General features: G+C 40.1%; 1 protein-coding gene across 12 annotated transcripts in view; it reads right to left on the bottom strand.

Annotated features, from left to right (window-relative positions):
• Positions 1-18,336, bottom strand: part of lrrc7 (leucine rich repeat containing 7) — an 80,508-nt gene that overhangs the window by 56,929 nt on the left and 5,243 nt on the right. For 5 of the 12 annotated variants that reach the window (XM_058072557.1, XM_058072558.1, XM_058072552.1 and 2 more), the window contains exon 1: positions 5,725-6,628. In XM_058072557.1, coding sequence (XP_057928540.1) covers positions 5,725-5,749 — 25 coding nt within the window. In that variant the 5' untranslated portion in view covers positions 5,750-6,628. Of the gene's footprint in view, positions 1-5,724; positions 6,635-15,496; positions 15,776-18,336 lie in introns of those variants that run through there. The other 7 variants (XM_058072561.1, XM_058072562.1, XM_058072564.1 and 4 more) reach the window with 4 other exon arrangements.

Here is an 18,336-nt window from a genome sequence, read left to right as displayed (position 1 = left end):
CAGCAATATCTATAATTTACCCCACCTATATGCTATATGCTTTCTGTTTTCAGAATTCCACAGCTTACTTACTAGCAATCAAGCACTGTGTTTATGTCTATTTAATTCATGTGCTGCACTCTCCTTGCTCTATTTTTGGTCTTTATCAATCATTGCTATTTGCCTTTGGCAATACTTGTGAGTCATGTGTTCTTTTTATTGCAGAGGGTAAGTGGTATTATTCTCAATATCCATTAGAACAAGTGACCACAGCTTTTTTTTTTTTTTTTGCCGTTAAAGATTTAAAGCTATTGGAATGAATAATTCTACAGGGACAACAGATGACATTCTCCTTCCTCTCAGGCTAAAAGAAGGTGGAATATAAAATGACTTGGAATTTCTACACCCACATAACACCCTAGTTTGCCTTAGTAATTATTCTTTAAACCTGCCTGCTTACCATGCTAGTGAAGAATACACATGGCTTTTTTAACAACATGTAGAGCAGGGGTCTCAAACTCAATTTACCTGGGGGGCCACTGGAAAAAAAACGCATTTATTAAAAACAGAAAAATATACAAACTTTTTCAGTGCTTTGGTTCCGATTTTCTACAATAAAAGCTCTGATAAAACATTCCACTGTTCTCAAATATCTTAATTTTTATTTTTCTGCACAAAATAAGATGAAAAATAAATAAACAAATCAAGAATAAAGAAAATCAATCAATCAGTAATAAATAAATATAATAATAATAATAATACGGCAAATAATAAAAACTTAAGAAACCACATATAGTTGGTGGGTAAACAAATTATTTTTTTCAGATTAAAATTAACAAAGCATTATTAGAGCCCTGTAGACATGACAAAACATGACTATAGTCACATTTATACTTTTTTTATTTACAACATATCGTGCAACTGCAGGGTCTTGAGACACATGCTAACTCGCAAACTAGAGTGCTAGCGACCTAAACGGTAGCCTTCAAGTTATTTCCTTTAAACTTAAATAGCCAAAAACTTACCACTTCCACACGGATAGGGAGGATAAGTATTAACAGTTATTTAACCTTTAACATGAACATTAATCAAACGTAATAATTTTTTCTGCGTACATGATACCACACAGCATCCATATCAAACTTGCGCGGGCCGCACTAACATTAAACTTTCATATCAAGGAGGGGGCCTCAAACCAGTGTCCTGCGGGCCACATTTGGCCACTGATGTAGAGTCAAAGCAAACAAAAAAATCATTTAATTTTACTCAATCTTTAAGAACGGCCATCAAACTAAGACGGCAGTAACCTACAATCTCGGAGAGAAAAATCAGTGCTGAAGAGAAGCGCATGTCACATGATCATATCTCATATCATATCAGTCATTTCCTATCTAATAGTCAATGACAGATGAGCTGAAACAGACCCGACAGGACACTAGGCAGATGTTTAGTGGAATAACTCCCACTTCCCACCCATCTGTCTTGTTTCCGTCCTTTACACAATTCCACTGTTGTAGAAAATATGATGGCAGTATCAGCAAGAGTCCTCTTGGTTTTGAATCTTCACATTGGCTGCCTATCAGTAACACAGAGTGTAGTTACAGTATATTCATGACACTCAAAGTGAGTTTATTAATAGACCCAAAGGGTTCAAAGTGGTGAATCTGTAATGCATACAGGGATTTTAAAAGACCCACTACAGCACTCATATTGAAACACTGTGATGTCCTCTGAGAGCTCTGACCAGAGGCTGCCTGGGTCTTTGTCCCATTAGAGAGCAGCTTGGGTTGCCCACGGCAACACATGGACCAACCACTAACGGTTGTAGACTCTCCTCCTTCCCTCCATCGCCTGGCATAGTGCCACATATTGCATCTCCTCACAAGGAATCACGGGATCAATTTTGACACAGTGTGTAACCTGTCACTGATAGCTCAGTTATTAAAAATGTAAGGGATTTCTTATCAGCATTATGGCAGCCAAGATGTGTTTCACTGACAACCTTTGGTTGTTGGTAGGAACGCCACTACAGATCAATGATGATTATTTACAGTTTTTCCGGGGTTAAAATATTAGTACCAGTGAAATCATTTGGGAACAGCAAGAAATTTGGGCTGCGGTGATGTGGTTTTGATAACATTATTACTGTTTAGTACATGCATCAGTTTTAAGGTCACAGTTTGGCTCTTTTATGGTACAGTGAGGGAGCAAAATACAAAACATAAAACTTCTTAGCTTTTGTGTAAACAGAAATCAAACATTAAAAATCTGCAACATGCTGGGAGGTCATTTAAAAAAAAAACTTAAATAAAAGATAAATGCAAATACTGTAAATTATGTTGTATAAGCTGCAGCCACTAAAGTTAAAATTCATTTGTACACATCTGAGCTACACTGTTATAGAAGTCGCACATGACCATGTGGACAAGCAGCATAGAAAATGGTGGATGGCAGTGCAGTGCTATCTCAGTACACCACAGGAGCCCAGAGGGAGGCTGACGTCACTGCAGCGCCCCAATGAATGCATTTCTCAATTGCATTATGGGAAAACAAAGTTGTTTTTTGGTACATTGGTATTGGTACAGATTTCTCAAGTATACATTCTACTAGTTTTGTCCACGTCTTTGTCTTTTTTCGTATTTCTAAGCACAATACTTTAACAACAAGAAGAGGGTCTCCAGGCTCTGGCTTGGATACTGTAGATACTGATACTGTAGATGCTCTACATAACGTGAGGTACACTTCCCGCCCCCCAATCAGTGTGTGCCATGTGGAAAATCGGCACGTATTTGTACTGATAAAAAATGAGATTATGAATGCATATATTATTGCACCGTATTACTATTGTAATACCCAAACATTCAAATATGTAGATGGAAATATGAAGTGGAAAATGAGGGCAAAAATGCTGACTTTGAACATGGAAGCACATAAAAGTGTTCAAATCATGTCGTTTTTTGGAACACCAGACTACACTATAGATTAGATGTTAGCGTGTGAAAGACTGGGCTAACACGTACACACACACACACACACACACATACCCAGTCTCCACTCCTTAGTGTGAAACACCTTGCTACTTCCCTGCCAGGTCATTTAATGACTTCACGGGTCACCTACGGTCATCACATTAATGCACATACACTACAATTGCTGACGATGAACATATAAAATCCTATTCATTTTATGGTCTAAGCAGCTGCAATGGGGCTCAGATGGGCCCCGGCAACTGTCCTATTTTCCTTCTGCTTTAAAAAGACACGTTCACAACTGACATATTCTGGCAGCAAGACCCATGCTTGACTTCTGCCTTGTCACAGAAAGTTATCTTTATACTGCTCTTGTTGATGTTACACTGGATGTTTGTTTAGAAAAATGAATACCACTATCAAACCTGCATACATGGGCCACAGTTATGCAGACTTTTTCATGTCATAATGAGTAATTGCAATTAACATTAGGCACAGAGGTGGCCGAGACAGCATAAAGAATAGCTTCACTTTAGGTTTTCGTAAGAGAAATGTAGACCCTTAAGCTGTTGTATCCATCTTCAGGAACAAAATGATTTGAATGTTTGCCCAATTTAATTTAATACCGAATTTGAAGAAAAACTTGACGGAGTGCTTCTCTGACCCTCCCCCATCACACAGACCACTATGCATTCTCCTTTCTCTGAAATAAGTAAGCTGTAACGTAGTCCCTACGATAAACGCAATGACCCATATATCACTAAAAAGTGACATATAAGAGTTTCTCACTAACAATTTCAAAAATAGCAGGGCAAATCCTATTGCTGGCTATAACATGGATGTTAAAGGTTTATAAAAAAAATAATTTGTAACTTTCCGGATGGATTGAGAAGCTTAACAGCCCATAGTCTACCCACATGTGATATAGAGGTTAATTCAAAATGATATATTCTTAGTAACATTAACCACTACAGTATTTAGATGTGATTGAAAAGAGCTCATTACAGCCTTTAAATGACAACCAATAAGGATAATGAACGCATTGTAGGAGAAGAGACCAATTTAGAGCAGTTTCATGCAGCTTGTGCACCGCCATTACAATGTGTGCTGTAACAAAAGAAAATAATAGTTCTGTCCTTTCCTCGTGGTCCTGAACGCCTCCTCTAGAACTGGTAGAGATCTTCCAAGATACTGTACATGGATTTTTTTTGGGTGGGTTGAGTTAATGAAATGACTGTCATGGTTTTAGATTCCAAAACAATTATGATATAGTTGAGAAATGAATCATAAATGATGATAAATTGCACATAAAATGTATCCAACTTGTCTATGCTATCATATAAATCACTGTAAGATTCCTTTGCATCGTTGTCATCACTTTGACACCATCATCATCATCAACCTCCTTCATAAAATCCCAACCCTGCAGCATCACTGTGCTGCAGAATCACTGATATACTGTATGTGTCCCCCTTCATTCTCTGGGTCTCCTTCTTCCCTTAGCCCATCACCATGACGATGGGAGCCGGTTTCGTGGATGCAGTCACTAGGCAACCAGCAGCAGCATCATCATCATCAGCAGCAGCAGCAGCAGCAGTAGCGCTGTGCTATCAAAGCTCTAAAAGGAGCAGTAGAGAGCCCGATCCAGCCTCGCTCTGGAGGATGAGCTATTAATATGTTTATTATGTCTTTTCAATGCAATCTTCTTATATAGTCAACCCGCAGATTAATTTAAACCCAATTGCCTTCTATAGTTAAAAACATTTACAGCATGCAAAACGGAATACCGATAATGTCACACTCGGGAAGTCTTACTGTATGTTTACTGCGTTTCCAGCGTAGTCGTTTTGGCACAAGCACTGGAACCATGTTAGTATGATTAAGTCAGCCAAAAGCTCAAGCCACATCTACTCTATGCCATTGCTGTAATGGCAGCAAGTGTTATTCTAAGCGATAATGCATACACGCCACTATTAAATACATACCCAAAGCCTCCAAAATTGATGACAAATAGGGTAGACTGACTAACAACGGACTTATGTGCATCTCAACGCTAATAATGCTGCAAATTATATATATGTACAGTAGAAAGAATCAACTAACAAGCGGACTGAGACAACCATTTTACTCTATGTGAGAAAATAGATAAGACGCACACAGAAACCAAAGAAAGCATCCCAAAAATAGAATAACGGGCAGTTTTCAAAATGATACAAAATGAGCCTGTTAGAAGTGAAGCCCGGCTGGAAATATGTATTAATAGACTCTATCTACCAGGCGGAGCAGACAGAGGGGCTTTGAAATGTGTTGCAATGAAGATGGTAATGAAATATTCCCTTTGATTAGAAGGACGCTTTTGTGCTTGTTGCTTTAATGGCGTGCAAGTCAAAGAGATATACTGCATTTGAGCAATGAGAGCTGCACACATACTGTATAGTGTATGTCACCAGGCAACAAACTGCAGCACTAAAACAGACATAGCAATACCTGGACAGTATGGATGCATTGAACTTGAACAGGTGCAATCAACTCTAAATGAGCTCATAAGTATTATTATTATTTTACATTTAATTGTTGTGTGTGGGGGATAAAGAGGTTGTTGCTTATGTGTTAAGACAGGAGAGTAAATAACACTGCAACACATAACACCTCCTCACAAACACTCTTCCTGCAGTAATGCTTCAAAAAGGCCTTGGGTGAACATTTTGAAGGTGTTTAAATAAAATGAATGGCAATTTTTCATTATGCATGCAGTATACTGTATGTGCTTCCTTACATTGCAAAGTAGAATAGTTATCCATCCTTTAAGCTGCAGGTGGCGGATCCGATTTGCAGAGGAAGAAAAAAAAAAAGCAGTGTAGTGGTCCCTATGGATAGGATCAGTCAGACGAACCAAGCCGATATGAGTCGAAGACAGGTACCTTGACCCAGTCCACCAGCCGCATCCTTAACGCCCCCGTAGCCAGAAAACGGAGATGAGCTCATCAGTCCGGCAAGTGGTTTAAATCCAACCTGTGCCAACAGTCATATGTCTCCACTAAATAAACCACACGGCTCCTGCTGCGCGTCCATGTAAAGCAATACAAGATGCAACGAAGAGGAAAAGATGAAAAAAAAAAAACTACAACAGGCGGATGTATCAGCTTGGCGGGGAAACGACCGTCCTTCTTCTGCGTTACCTTCTGCATTCAGCAGGAGCGTCTCCTCCCATCTATCTCCCAATGAGGAGGTGGAGGAGGAGGGCGATGGACGAAGATGGAACGAGGACGCAGGACGTATGTGTGTGTGCTTAGGCAAGAGAGACGGACGCACCCCTCCTCTCTGACGCGCACTCTTTCAGCAACTGTTTGTGATAAGGACGTCGATTGATGGGGGCTCGTCTCACATGAAGAGCAACTGGGGTAGAACCTAACATTTTACTTGACTTACTGTTTTTTTTTAAGTATAATATGCAGGCAAAGGTATCGGAATTTATAAGCCTACAGCTGGTGTCACCACATTGCGGCTCATGGGCATTTGCAGCCTGCTGCTTGTTTTTTTTTTTATTGGAGTCACTGTAATAAAATGAAACAAAATATGCATATTTTACTAAATTTACCATTTCTAAGATGTTGTGAATGTTATGTAGTATACTACACTAGCCAAAAGGAGACATACAGACGCTATACGACTGCCAAAACGGCAGGCTTTTATTGCATGTGTGAATAATATCACGATTCATTCTTTCATTCATTTTCTACCGCTTATTCTCACAAGGGTCGTGGGGGTGCTGGAGCCTATCCCAGCTGTCTTCGAGCGAGAGGCGGGGTACACCCTGGACTGGTCGCCAGCCAATCACAGGGCACATATAGACAAACAACCATTCACACTCACATTCATACCTATGGACAATTTGGAGTCGCCAATTAACCTAGCATGTTTTTGGAATATGGGAGGAAACCGGAGAACCCGGAGAAAAACCCACGCATGCACGGGGAGAACATGCAAACTCCACACAGAGATGGCAGAGCGTGGAATTGAACCCTGGTCTCCTAGCTGTGAGGCCTGCGCGCTAACCACTCGTCCGCCGTGCAGCCCTAAATCACGATAATCTCAATAAATAAATAAATACATAAAATGGCATACTGTTATTGCAGTAACCCACGCCAAGCTGAAACTCAAATCTGAACCTTTGACGTCACTTCCTGTCCACCTGCCGGAGCATATTTATAGCATCACACTAGAGCAGTGTTACAGCAGAGAAGTGTTATTCATGTCTTAAATGGCAAATTTTCTCTTATTATGGCTACTATTTTGGGTAATGCATGTGTAAATGTGACTATAGGGTTGTTAGAGGGCTCTAATAATGTTAAAACTGCATTTAGAAGGTCATAAACAGGTTTTTTATGTTCTAATGACAAAAACAGTCTCATTTAAAATAACCTGATAAGAGTATAGAGTAAATACCAAACACTGTAATGAACTGAAAAATGAAATCATAAGAGAAGACAGTATAACGGTCATCTTAGGGTCAAAACTCCTTCAAGTCACAAAAATAGCAGTATTGTCAATGCACAGCTTTAAATCTGACAGCTTTAAATCCTGTATGACATGAAATGAGCAGTAGCAGCGGTCTCACTGCTCATGACATTTATCCTATATGAGTTGTACCTCTTAAATGTACATGTCTCTAATTCCCAATTTGGATCAAGAGAAGTCTCAATGCCTAAACTGGGATATTTCCATCAACTCCACGACACTTTTGAACAAACACACAGCACAATTTGTTTTGTGGTTGACTATGGCCTGTTATGAGTCAAAAAATGTTGAAAAACAAGGAAAAGATACAAGGAAAAGATAGCTTACTTAACTGGATGCAGACTGAAAAGCGGTACATCTTATTTTTGACATCTTCCCCGCTCAGTTTCAAACCCTTTCATAAGGTTAGAATAAATAAATGAGTATCTAACTACTTGGCTCAGTAGCTTGGTAATGCTTAAAGCGGTGGCCGTCTCTTGTATCCCTGTAAAGATCCCGTAACCTGGGCATAAGAGTTGATAGAGTTAATAGATCTGCCATGCGATCAACTCACAATATGTTGAAGATATTACAACAACAATGAACTTTCCTAATGCTAATGTGAGTTATCATGTCTGATCATTCATACTATATTAGATAATATGAGTACAAACAAAGGTGAGGATAGGGGTGTCATCAGAACGAGGTTCTCATTGGGAGTGACCAGGATGGATAGGATCAGGACCAAGTATACTACATGTTAGAAACTGAGATGGTTGGGACATGTCCAGAGGAGAGATAGTGAATATATTGGTAGAAGGATGCTGCATTTAGAGCTGCCAGGTAGGAGGCGTAGAAGAAGACCAAAGAGGAGGTTTATGAATGTAGTGAAGGAGGACATGAGGGTAGTTGGTGTGAGAGAGACGGATGCAGAAGACAGGGTTGGATGGAGGAGATTGATTTGCTGTGGCGACCCCTGAAGGGAAAAGCCAGAAGGGGTGTCATCAGAAAAAAAACACAAAGCGTGATAAACAATGTATTACATCTTAATAGCCTTACTGCACATCAACTCTGCGCATCAATACTTACAGATGCCACAGACAGTTGATATTGATGGTATGGGTACACTTTTGTATTGACACAGGGTGCTCAAAGCATGTGTGCAAGCCCTGGAAAGGGTGAGCGACTGAGTGGCGGAGTGGCCCAGACTAAAAAGAAGGAGCATGATGCAATAAAAGCTTCACCCAGTAAAGCACAGCCTGAGTCTGTGCTCTTTACACCTTCTCCCTCCACTTGTACACCCGAGAAAAAGAAGGGGATTAGCCCAGAAGTCAAGACAGTCCAGACCTGGGAGCAGCATCCAGACCTCTTGTTTGGTGAAGTAATGATGTGTGATTATATGTGCATCCTGGTCATCAGCCAATCACATATGCTTGATTTAATACTATAAAAATAATATATTAAGATGATATTGCATAAAATGTTATCATACCGTTAGCTGCTCTATGATGCATTTTAGAGTATTAAAAAAACAGCATCAAATCCCTGAACAACAAGTAATAAATAACATGTGGACTGTTTTAATAAGTAAATGTGCAAAGACTATAAATCAAAAAGGTAAACTAAATGAAAAGACTTCATTAGAAAACACATTAGCTAACAAGAGCCAGTCTGTATAATTGCTACCACTGTTAATGCTTTGTTAATAAATGCTAATAAACAAATGAAGCTTTGCCTGCGGCCATTTTATTGTTCTATTGCAGCCAGCTGACAGCAGCATATGTGAGCTTTGGTAGTACCACTATGTAAGTTTAGTTTTTAACATTATTACATAATTCACTACATTTAGTATATTATCAACAGAGTCATTCATTCAAGTGCGATACCACAATGATCTACGAACTAGACAAGAAGAGCAGCACAGAACAGCAGGCAGTTCTACTGTCTTGAAATATCTATGGTTTCCATGGAAACATAGTTCTAAGGTTTAAATATTTTCTGTCCCACAAGCTGCAGTGTATAAATCTGCCTCGTGCACAGAGCCATTTCTGTCTGAATTTAAAAGCCTTCAGATCTGTTAGGTATTGGGTGTAGGAAGAGCCTGAGTTGGTCTGCTCCCATTGAGATTACTAATTGGCTGGCGCATGAGTTGGCATTGCTGACCAACTCACTGAAAATGGATTAAGGAGAAACACCGAGGGACATACGCACATCCAAATGACTGTGGTCACATGCAGTACTACTGTCTTTGAACTGCAACATGCTTTTACTTTGCTTTTGAGTTACTTTCACCAACAACTTGGGAAAAAAACTGCAACGTCTTTGGATGCGTATACATACTGATGATAAAAAGCTTGATATATACATTAATTTTCAGCACCACTTGTCCTACTCAAGGTTACACGGAGATGGAGCTTATACCCCCAGCTGAATCAAAGGGAGAAAGACTTCCCCCTGGAATGGTTACCTGACAATCACAGAGATACGTATACTCAACATCAGCCAATGTCAAATGGCGGCTAGCGGATCGCATTCGGATGACGATCTGCTCTGCATACTTTTTAATGCTATTTGGTGTCAGGTGGCATTTCCGCGATGATGATTATTTGATGGACTGATCCATTAAATATTCAAAGAGTTGATAAAAGATAAAAGAAGTATTAGGACTGGATTTGCTAAAATTTCACGTCTTAAGAAGAGAAGAGACAATATTTCTATCATTGAAACCAATTGCACTATTGAAACGTATCAAAGAGATATTACTTTAGTCATCATAAAACATGTTGAGACTTGAGTGGTTAGCGCGCAGGTCCCACAGCTAGGAGACCAAAGTTCAATTCCACTCTCGGCCCTCTCTGTGTGGAGTTTGCATGTTCTCCTCGTGCATGCGTGGGCTTTCTCCGGGTACTCCGGTTTCCTCCCACATTCCAAAAACATGCTAGGTTAATTGGCGACGCCAAATTGTCCAAATGTGAGTGTGAATGGTTGTTTGTCTATATGTGCCCTGTGATTGGCTGGGGACCAGTCCAGGGTGTATCCCGCCTGTCGCCTGAAGACAGCTGGGATAGGCTCCAGCACCCCGCGACCCTCGTGAGGATAAGCGGTAGAAAATGAATGAATGAAAACATGTCCAGTAACCTCTGAGAAACATGTCTCTTTGGTTACCAGTACTATTTCCTAACGGTTTACTTTAAATGTATTGACATTTTTAGGCATCATTGAGTAAACTTCGAGTATCATCTGAGTATCTTATTGCCTTGCTAAGTGTTCTCGCTCATCAAAATATGGTCACCCTAGTTTTAATCATAATAGAGTGGCTCCTATTCATCTATTTCTAAGGATTCTCTCACAGCCCCATAGATAACTACATACGCCCTCTATGAAAAGCCACACGTTCCTAACCTGCTTTTTTTTTAATCTGAGAATATTCCGAGCCTCCGTGGCTATGTATAGGCCTTATAGATGCATGTATACAGCATTTTGTGAATTGGAGTTGCTAGGTAACTGGGCAGCAGAAATGTAGCTGGTCTTCAGGCTGTTGGAGGAAACAATTACGATAGCTACTGTATCTATCTATCAATCTATGACAAATGTGACAAATTATATTGATAAAGAAGGATTTACAACTTCCGTGCACCATGGTCAATTATTTCCATCCTCTTTTCTTGCAACTGACAGCCTCCATCATTTTTAAGCATCTCTTTTGCCGTGCCATGGATTCAATATTCATGCGGAGAAGCTGCTTTATGTTTAATGTATGCTCAATATCACATTAGTACTCTGGATGGGGAGAAGGTTACATATCTGTCTTTCCCTTCTTGCAATGTAACTTGCACATTCTGCCTCTCACTTCCATGCCTCCTCTCCCTCTCACTTGCGTCAGCAACTTCTGTCTGCTGATGAATATATGAATGAGACTACAACAGAAAAACACACATACTCACTCTCTGTTTTCCCCCACACGTAGCTTATACATTACTACATAATCGGACACCATCTTCTATTATCTTTCATGTGCTTAGTTTAGGTTAGTTAAGTTAATTGGCGACTCCAAATTGTCCATAGGTATGAATGTGAGTGTGAATGGTTGTTTGTCTATATGTGCCCTGTGATTGGCTGGGGCCCAGTCCAGGGTGTACCCCGCCTCTCGCTCGAGGACAGCTGGGATAGGCTCCAGCACGTGAGGATATAGAAAATGGATGAATGAATGAAATAAGATGTGCATTACATACAAACTACAACTTCATAAATTTAATATTTCCACAGCAAGAACATAGAAAACTTGTTTACAACCTTCTAAATATATATTTTAACATTATTAGATCCATCTAGTGACCCTGTATAGTCACATTTACACTGGTTATACCCAATACAGTTGTCTAAATAAACTATTTAAGACACAAATAAGACTTGTGCATATTACTATAAATGTGTACCCTAGGGCAGAGTTCCCCTAGTGGTAGATAACCAAATTGCAAAGGGGTACCATGGAAACAATTAATTTCAGATTTAAGCCGATTGTACACATTCTTGTCCTAAATTAAGGCCTGGAAAAAGACGAGTGAGCGACATCAGCTCGCTAGAATTTACTGTGTTTAGCCGAGTCTTTGGTTAGCAGTGTGGAGAGAGCAGTGAGTTGTAGTCGACAGCAGCTCCTGTGTGAATGTTCACTGCATATATGTTCTCTCCTTGTTAATAAAGCCTTTCCAATTGCATCGTGTTTTTTTTCCTTAACAACAAACAGCACCATTGCAGTCATATTCACCACTGGTCACTAGGTGTCAGTAACGTTACATTGATGGACGCAGGAAGTATGCTGTCAATTGTAACATGTGAGCCTAAACTATAAGAGCGTTTTCAGAAGGTATTTGCTGAACACACACTAAGCTGATCTAAGTCTCATAAAACACAGGAGATATAATTGGGGCTCGAATTCAGGACAGGAGACAAATGAAGCAATGGTAATAACGCCTGAGAAATGGACTGACATGTGCCACAGGAGAAGCTTTAGGAGACCAAAAGCCATAAGAAAAAAGAAAAGGAACATTTTGATAGAGACACAAAACATGTTCACCTTTAAAGTTTTCCTTCTTTCCTGCTCTTTATCTATTTCCTTGTCTTTTATTTCTCTCACTTATCTGTAGGCTGTTGCTATGGCGACTGTTACTGCCATCACCAAGGATGGAAAGAATACCTGAGGAGAGGACGACAAGACAGCGTAACAAGCACACACACTGAAAATGACACTCCACGATGTGATTTTGTCATGTTGACCAGTCTTGATAGACTGTGTTCTTTTACAAAATGGCTCGACACAAACACATGATTTGTCTCATTTTCTTTCACAACTTGGGGTTTCACACTCATTTTAACACAGTTTCTTTTTCAGCCAAATTTCATCCTCTGGCTAAAGTCAACACATACTTTTTTATATATTAGTTTCACCAGTTTTTTTTCAACTGTATACATTAACCTGAATATGGCATATTGGGGCAAAAGGATAACAGTTGAATTCACATGAGATTTCCGACCATTCATAAAGGCAGCTTAGCGATCAGAATATCCCGTTATTGTTATTATTTATGTTCTATGCCGCTTATCCTCATTGGGCGGCCTATTCCAGCTGTATAATGAAGTTATTATTGTGATTTTCGGGGTGTCATTGAACGCACCTAACGGTGGTCGAATGTCAACAAGGAAGTGTCGTTCCCAGGAGGACGAGTGACCTTTTAGTGGGTTGTGGGTGTTGGAATTCCACTGTTGTTGGTGTGTTCAGGTCAGAATAAAGTTAGTAAAAAAGCGGCATACTGTGTGGGGACGCTAAACTATGCTCCTGTCTGCCGTCGTAACAGAAATGTGTCTTGACATGATGCGCATGCGCTAATTACGCTAGTTAATGAAATAAATGAGTTACGTTAACGACCGCTCTATTATGACTTATTTCAGCTTCGGTAGCTTTAATTTGTATCCTTGTTGGTGTAAACAATGAGGTTATCCTGGGACAGTATATTTAAAGAAGGCGTACAGGGTGATTTGGGTTCAAGTTCACAGTAATATTCATGTTACATCACAATTTAGGGATGGGAGTTGTATAGCAGCTGTATATGGCTCCTTCTGATGAGGTAACACATTTCATGAATGTCAATCAATTTTGCTAATTCATAGCATCTGCAAGGAATATTTCATGAGTTACATGGACAACCCAGCCGGAGTCAATCATGAACCACACACTACCACATTCAACCATTTCACATACACTGGCAGTGGACTGAAGGTAATTTGCAGATTGTTATTTTCCAGCACAATTGACAACACTGATTGGATTCTTCAACAGTACTCTGGGACAGCTCAAAATTGCTTCCTTAAAGTGGGATTAAGACAGGATTTTCTCATTTGGATGTTCTTGTAATGTGGTCCCAGGAGTCATTCTCACATGTTTTTCTCCCTCCCATAAAAGCCATTAATGCACCATAGACTGAAGATGCAGTCACAAGGAATCATTTGCAAGTGTGTCAGCTACCATGAACTTACCCAACTATCTTCAGTCTTCTAGTGAGAAAAATCATTACAACAAACTCCACTCACAGAAGGAGTTATTTAAAGAGGCAGCCCGCAGCATAAATTGTAAATGTTGCAGAAATAATCTGTTAGCAGCACAACTATAAGAGTGAGGGGAACAACAATACATTCTATTCTCTTTGGTAAATAGCTCTGAGATGCCACCTAGTGATAGTGATTGGATCATTCAAGTTCCTTTTACTGACTCAGAGAATGGGCATGATTAGGGAGGGTTACCATGGCAACAGCAGATAATGAACAAGAGAGGAGAGAAGAAGGGCATGAGGAGAATAAACCTACACAATGGAAACCACTTATTCACACTCTATACGTAAACATACTAAAATCACACTTCATGGTGTTACTAATACCAGAACCTTATTAATAAAGTCAACAAAGTGTTAAAGATCAATATAATTAGCTTTTTTTCTACATACTGAAAAATTCTAGTGTGCAAGTGGCACTTGGATATTTTCTAAAGCAACACATGTAAATACTGGTGGACCTTGGACACTTGTGAAAAGCAAGGATTGGTATATTTGTGTTGATGTTTTGAATGAAAAGCACGTTTTGTTTTAATATAACCGTATTAAGGCACATGTGGAAATTTGCATGTGACTATCCCTGCACTAAGGGCCATTCATTCATTCATTCATTTTCTACTGCTTATCCTCACAAGGGTTGCAGGGGGTGCCGGGGCCTATCCCAGCTGTCTTTGGGCGAGAGGCGGGGTACACCCTGGACTGGTCGCCAGCCAATCACAGGGCACATATAGACAAACAACCATTCACACTCACATTCATACCTATCGACAATTTGGAGTCTGTAATTAACCTAACATGCATGTTTTTGTATGGCCGAGGGTGGACTCGAACTCCGGTCTCCTAGCTGTGTGGCTTGCGCACTAACCACAAAGTGCACGGCAGCGTGCAGCTGACTAGGGGCCAATGTATGTAAAATATTCATCTGTTTTTTTTTTATGCTTATCCTCACCAGGTTCGCCTCCTGGGACCCCTACCACAGTGCACCAAGAGGGACACATCACTGCCTAATGACAAGCATGTAAGTCATTCATTCATTGTCTACCGCTTATCCTCACGAGGGTCGCGGGTGTGGAGCCTATCCCAGCTGTCTTTGAGCGAGACGCGGGGTACACCCTTGGCTGGTCACCAGCCAATCACAGGGCACATATATACATACAACCATTCATACTCACATTCATGCCTATGGACAATTTGGAGAGCATGTAACTAATGCAAAAAAAAAAATTGTATACTTTTATCTGGAAAAAAGAGGGGTACAATGAAAAAACTGCAAAAAAGTGCATGTTCTACCTGCAGTTTCTACAATGTCTATCACACATTCAGTATCAGCTTCATCATCGCACTCCCCACTTCATCTCCCCTCCCATCAGTAAAGCTGTTAAACAAAAAGGTGCTGATTCTAACACACCAGATCCTGAAGAAAAGAAAGCTCCCCTCATTATCACCTACCTGTGCTGTTGGCCAATGAGATGCTGGTGTAGGCGACGCGATCCCGCTGTCACCCTGGAGATCAATGATGGGTGGAGTCTATATCTCCAGGTGACAGCCTTTGGTTGGTCGGATTCATCTCGCCCTCCTTATGACTCCACCCAGGCCAGGCCTTATGGGTACCAAACTCTTGCAAACATGTTGAATGTTGAGTTTTTGGTCTCTGGTTCTTTTGAGTTTCCTACAGGCAGCAGTCTTCTTGGCGCTTCTTCCTGCTGACGTCATATATGTATATATGTCCTGTGTGAAAAGAACACACAGTTCAGGCTCAGAGTATCTAATCACAAATCAGACAATTTTGATCCGTATCAATTTGACGGAAGAAGCGGTGGTCAAAAATCTACCAGGTTTATTATTCTACTTGCATATTTATATAATAGTGGTCATCCAGCGCATTACAGCCCAGCACACTGCCTGGGTTTGATCCTATGACCACACAATCCCAGTGAATGGTTTACAACCTTCTAAATGTGGGTTTTAACATTATTAGAGCCCTTTAGTCAGAAAACAACACCCCTATAGTCATCTTTAAACTCACATTACCCAATATAGTATGATTAAAACTTGTGCATGTTGTTATAAATGTGATCCCTTGAGCTGTAGCTTGGTGTAGGTTACTGCAGTAACAGCCTCCCATGTTTTTATTCTGGATTTTTATCAGGGATTATTGTGCCATAACATTACTGACACCAGTGTAGAACATTACATACATTACATCATTCGCAGCATCTTCTGAATGTCTTAAATTTAATACGACAAAAAAAATAATACATGAAAAAAATGACACCTTTTTAAAAATACTTTCACTTCAGACTGTTTATAAGCTCATCTGTCTCTGTTTTGTGTTGCTGCCCTTCGTCCAATCCATCCAACCAAACACTGTGACACTGATGGGTGAATTAATAAAAGAGTTAAAGTGGAACACAACTCCCTGAGGTGTGCCTTTCTGGGACGGTCACACAGTGAAAAGACTCAGCATACACACACACACACACACACACACTAACACAAAAGAATATACATAAAACACATACACAAATGAACAGCTTGCATGCTGAAAGAGCCACTTGCATCCTTTGTGTGCATTACTGAGGCAAAGAGGGGCAGTGAGGGAGCGCAATCCATACATCCCATCATGAGCATGCCTGTAGAGATGACAGTAGAAGGTACATGAGGAGAGGGACGAATGGAGGAGGACCCAGAGGAGAAGGAAGGAGGAAGCACAGGAAGGGTAGCATTGCCAAGTGAGGAGTTGGTGCCCTGGGGAGTGGAATCCACAATGGTGCTCCACTCCAGTTATGGTGCCAAAAGAAAAGGGATTACCTCATCAAATCTTAGAATAATGTCTATTTTTTTTAAAAAGTACATAGTTGCTGTTTTTTTTCAAATTTTCTTTTTTTTTTTTTAGATTTCACAAATATTTCAACTTTTGTCTTGTAGATTTTCATCTTGCAACAACTTTAGCCATCATTTTGCTTCTTATAATGTTCATTCATTCATTCATTTTCTACCGTTTATCCTCACAAGGGTCGTGGGGGTGCTAGAGCCTATCCCAGCTGTCTTCGGGCGAGAGGCGGGGTACACCCTAGACTAGTGGCCAGCCAATCACAGGACACATATAGACAAACATCCATTCACACTCACATTCATACCTATGGATGGAGTGGACACAGACACCACATAGTGCCTCCAAGTGGAACAGCATGAGTATACACAGTGAACATTTCTATGCCAGGACAAGGACGAAAGCATTAAGTACAATGGCAGCGGAATTTTCGACACAAGCAGAATCTGAAGACAAATCACCTGATTTTTTTTTTCATTTCCTCGCTCATGAGAATGTCACTCCATCATATGAGATAGTAATAAAAATCAGATAATTGTGCAACAAAGGGAATGTAGGAGGAAACGGTGAAAGAAAGAATCAAATCTTGAAGCAATGTGAAGAAAAAAAAAAAGAAGAGTGTGTCTTGCAAAGGCCCAGGGGGTATCCTGTGTTCCCAGAATGCTTTGCTCTAACCTACTTTGGTATTTCTGTTTCTGTCTTTGTCTCTGCACTGCCCTGAGTGGGATAGCTTCTTCATACACATCATGGGTTGAGTTTTGTGTGTTTCTGGAGTTTCTTTTAGCCTGTTGTATATTTTTGCGATACTACTAAATGCCTTGGCTACTGAATGTACTGTTATTAAAAAAGAAAGAACCACACTATAGTATGGATATATGGCATATGGGCGGGGAAGCTGGAGGGCAGAATGAATTGGAAACCACATTGTGTGTGTCTAACGAATATTTGTGTGTGTCTACATACATATTTGTGTGGGGTTATGCATGAGGCTGAGTGGGCAGGCTGACAATCAGCTCAGCAACACTCTGTTACCATGGATACTAATTAGCACAGTGGGGAGAGGAGTGAGAAGGAGAGATGCAATGCAGGATAAGGCTTGTGAATTGTCATCATCAAAATGAAAAGATAATGTGTTTATACATGAACAGTACTGGGTAGGAGTTGTGTCAGTCTGTCATTCCTCGAATGATGAGTGTACACCTCGGTTAGCGTGTTTGTTTTTCATTTATGACTAAATCGTACCCAGGTTTTCTGAATGAATTGATCCAGAAGGAATTACTGTTTATCCAACAAGTGACATTGTTTTTTTGTTATATTCATTATAAGTTGCACAGACTGATTTTTATGATTATTGCCCGGACTTCACCATCATTGCTATTTTTTATGAAGTTACTGTTACAGTGAATTAACAGTGAAACACAACAATGTTTAGTCTTCATTAAATCTATTAGAATGT

The sequence above is a fragment of the Doryrhamphus excisus genome, chromosome 5 (assembly GCF_030265055.1).
Source record: "Doryrhamphus excisus isolate RoL2022-K1 chromosome 5, RoL_Dexc_1.0, whole genome shotgun sequence".
NCBI classification, from domain to species: Eukaryota; Metazoa; Chordata; class Actinopteri; order Syngnathiformes; family Syngnathidae; genus Doryrhamphus; species Doryrhamphus excisus.
Note: the sequence above shows the minus strand (reverse complement) of the source record. Positions and strands in the feature narration are given on the sequence as shown.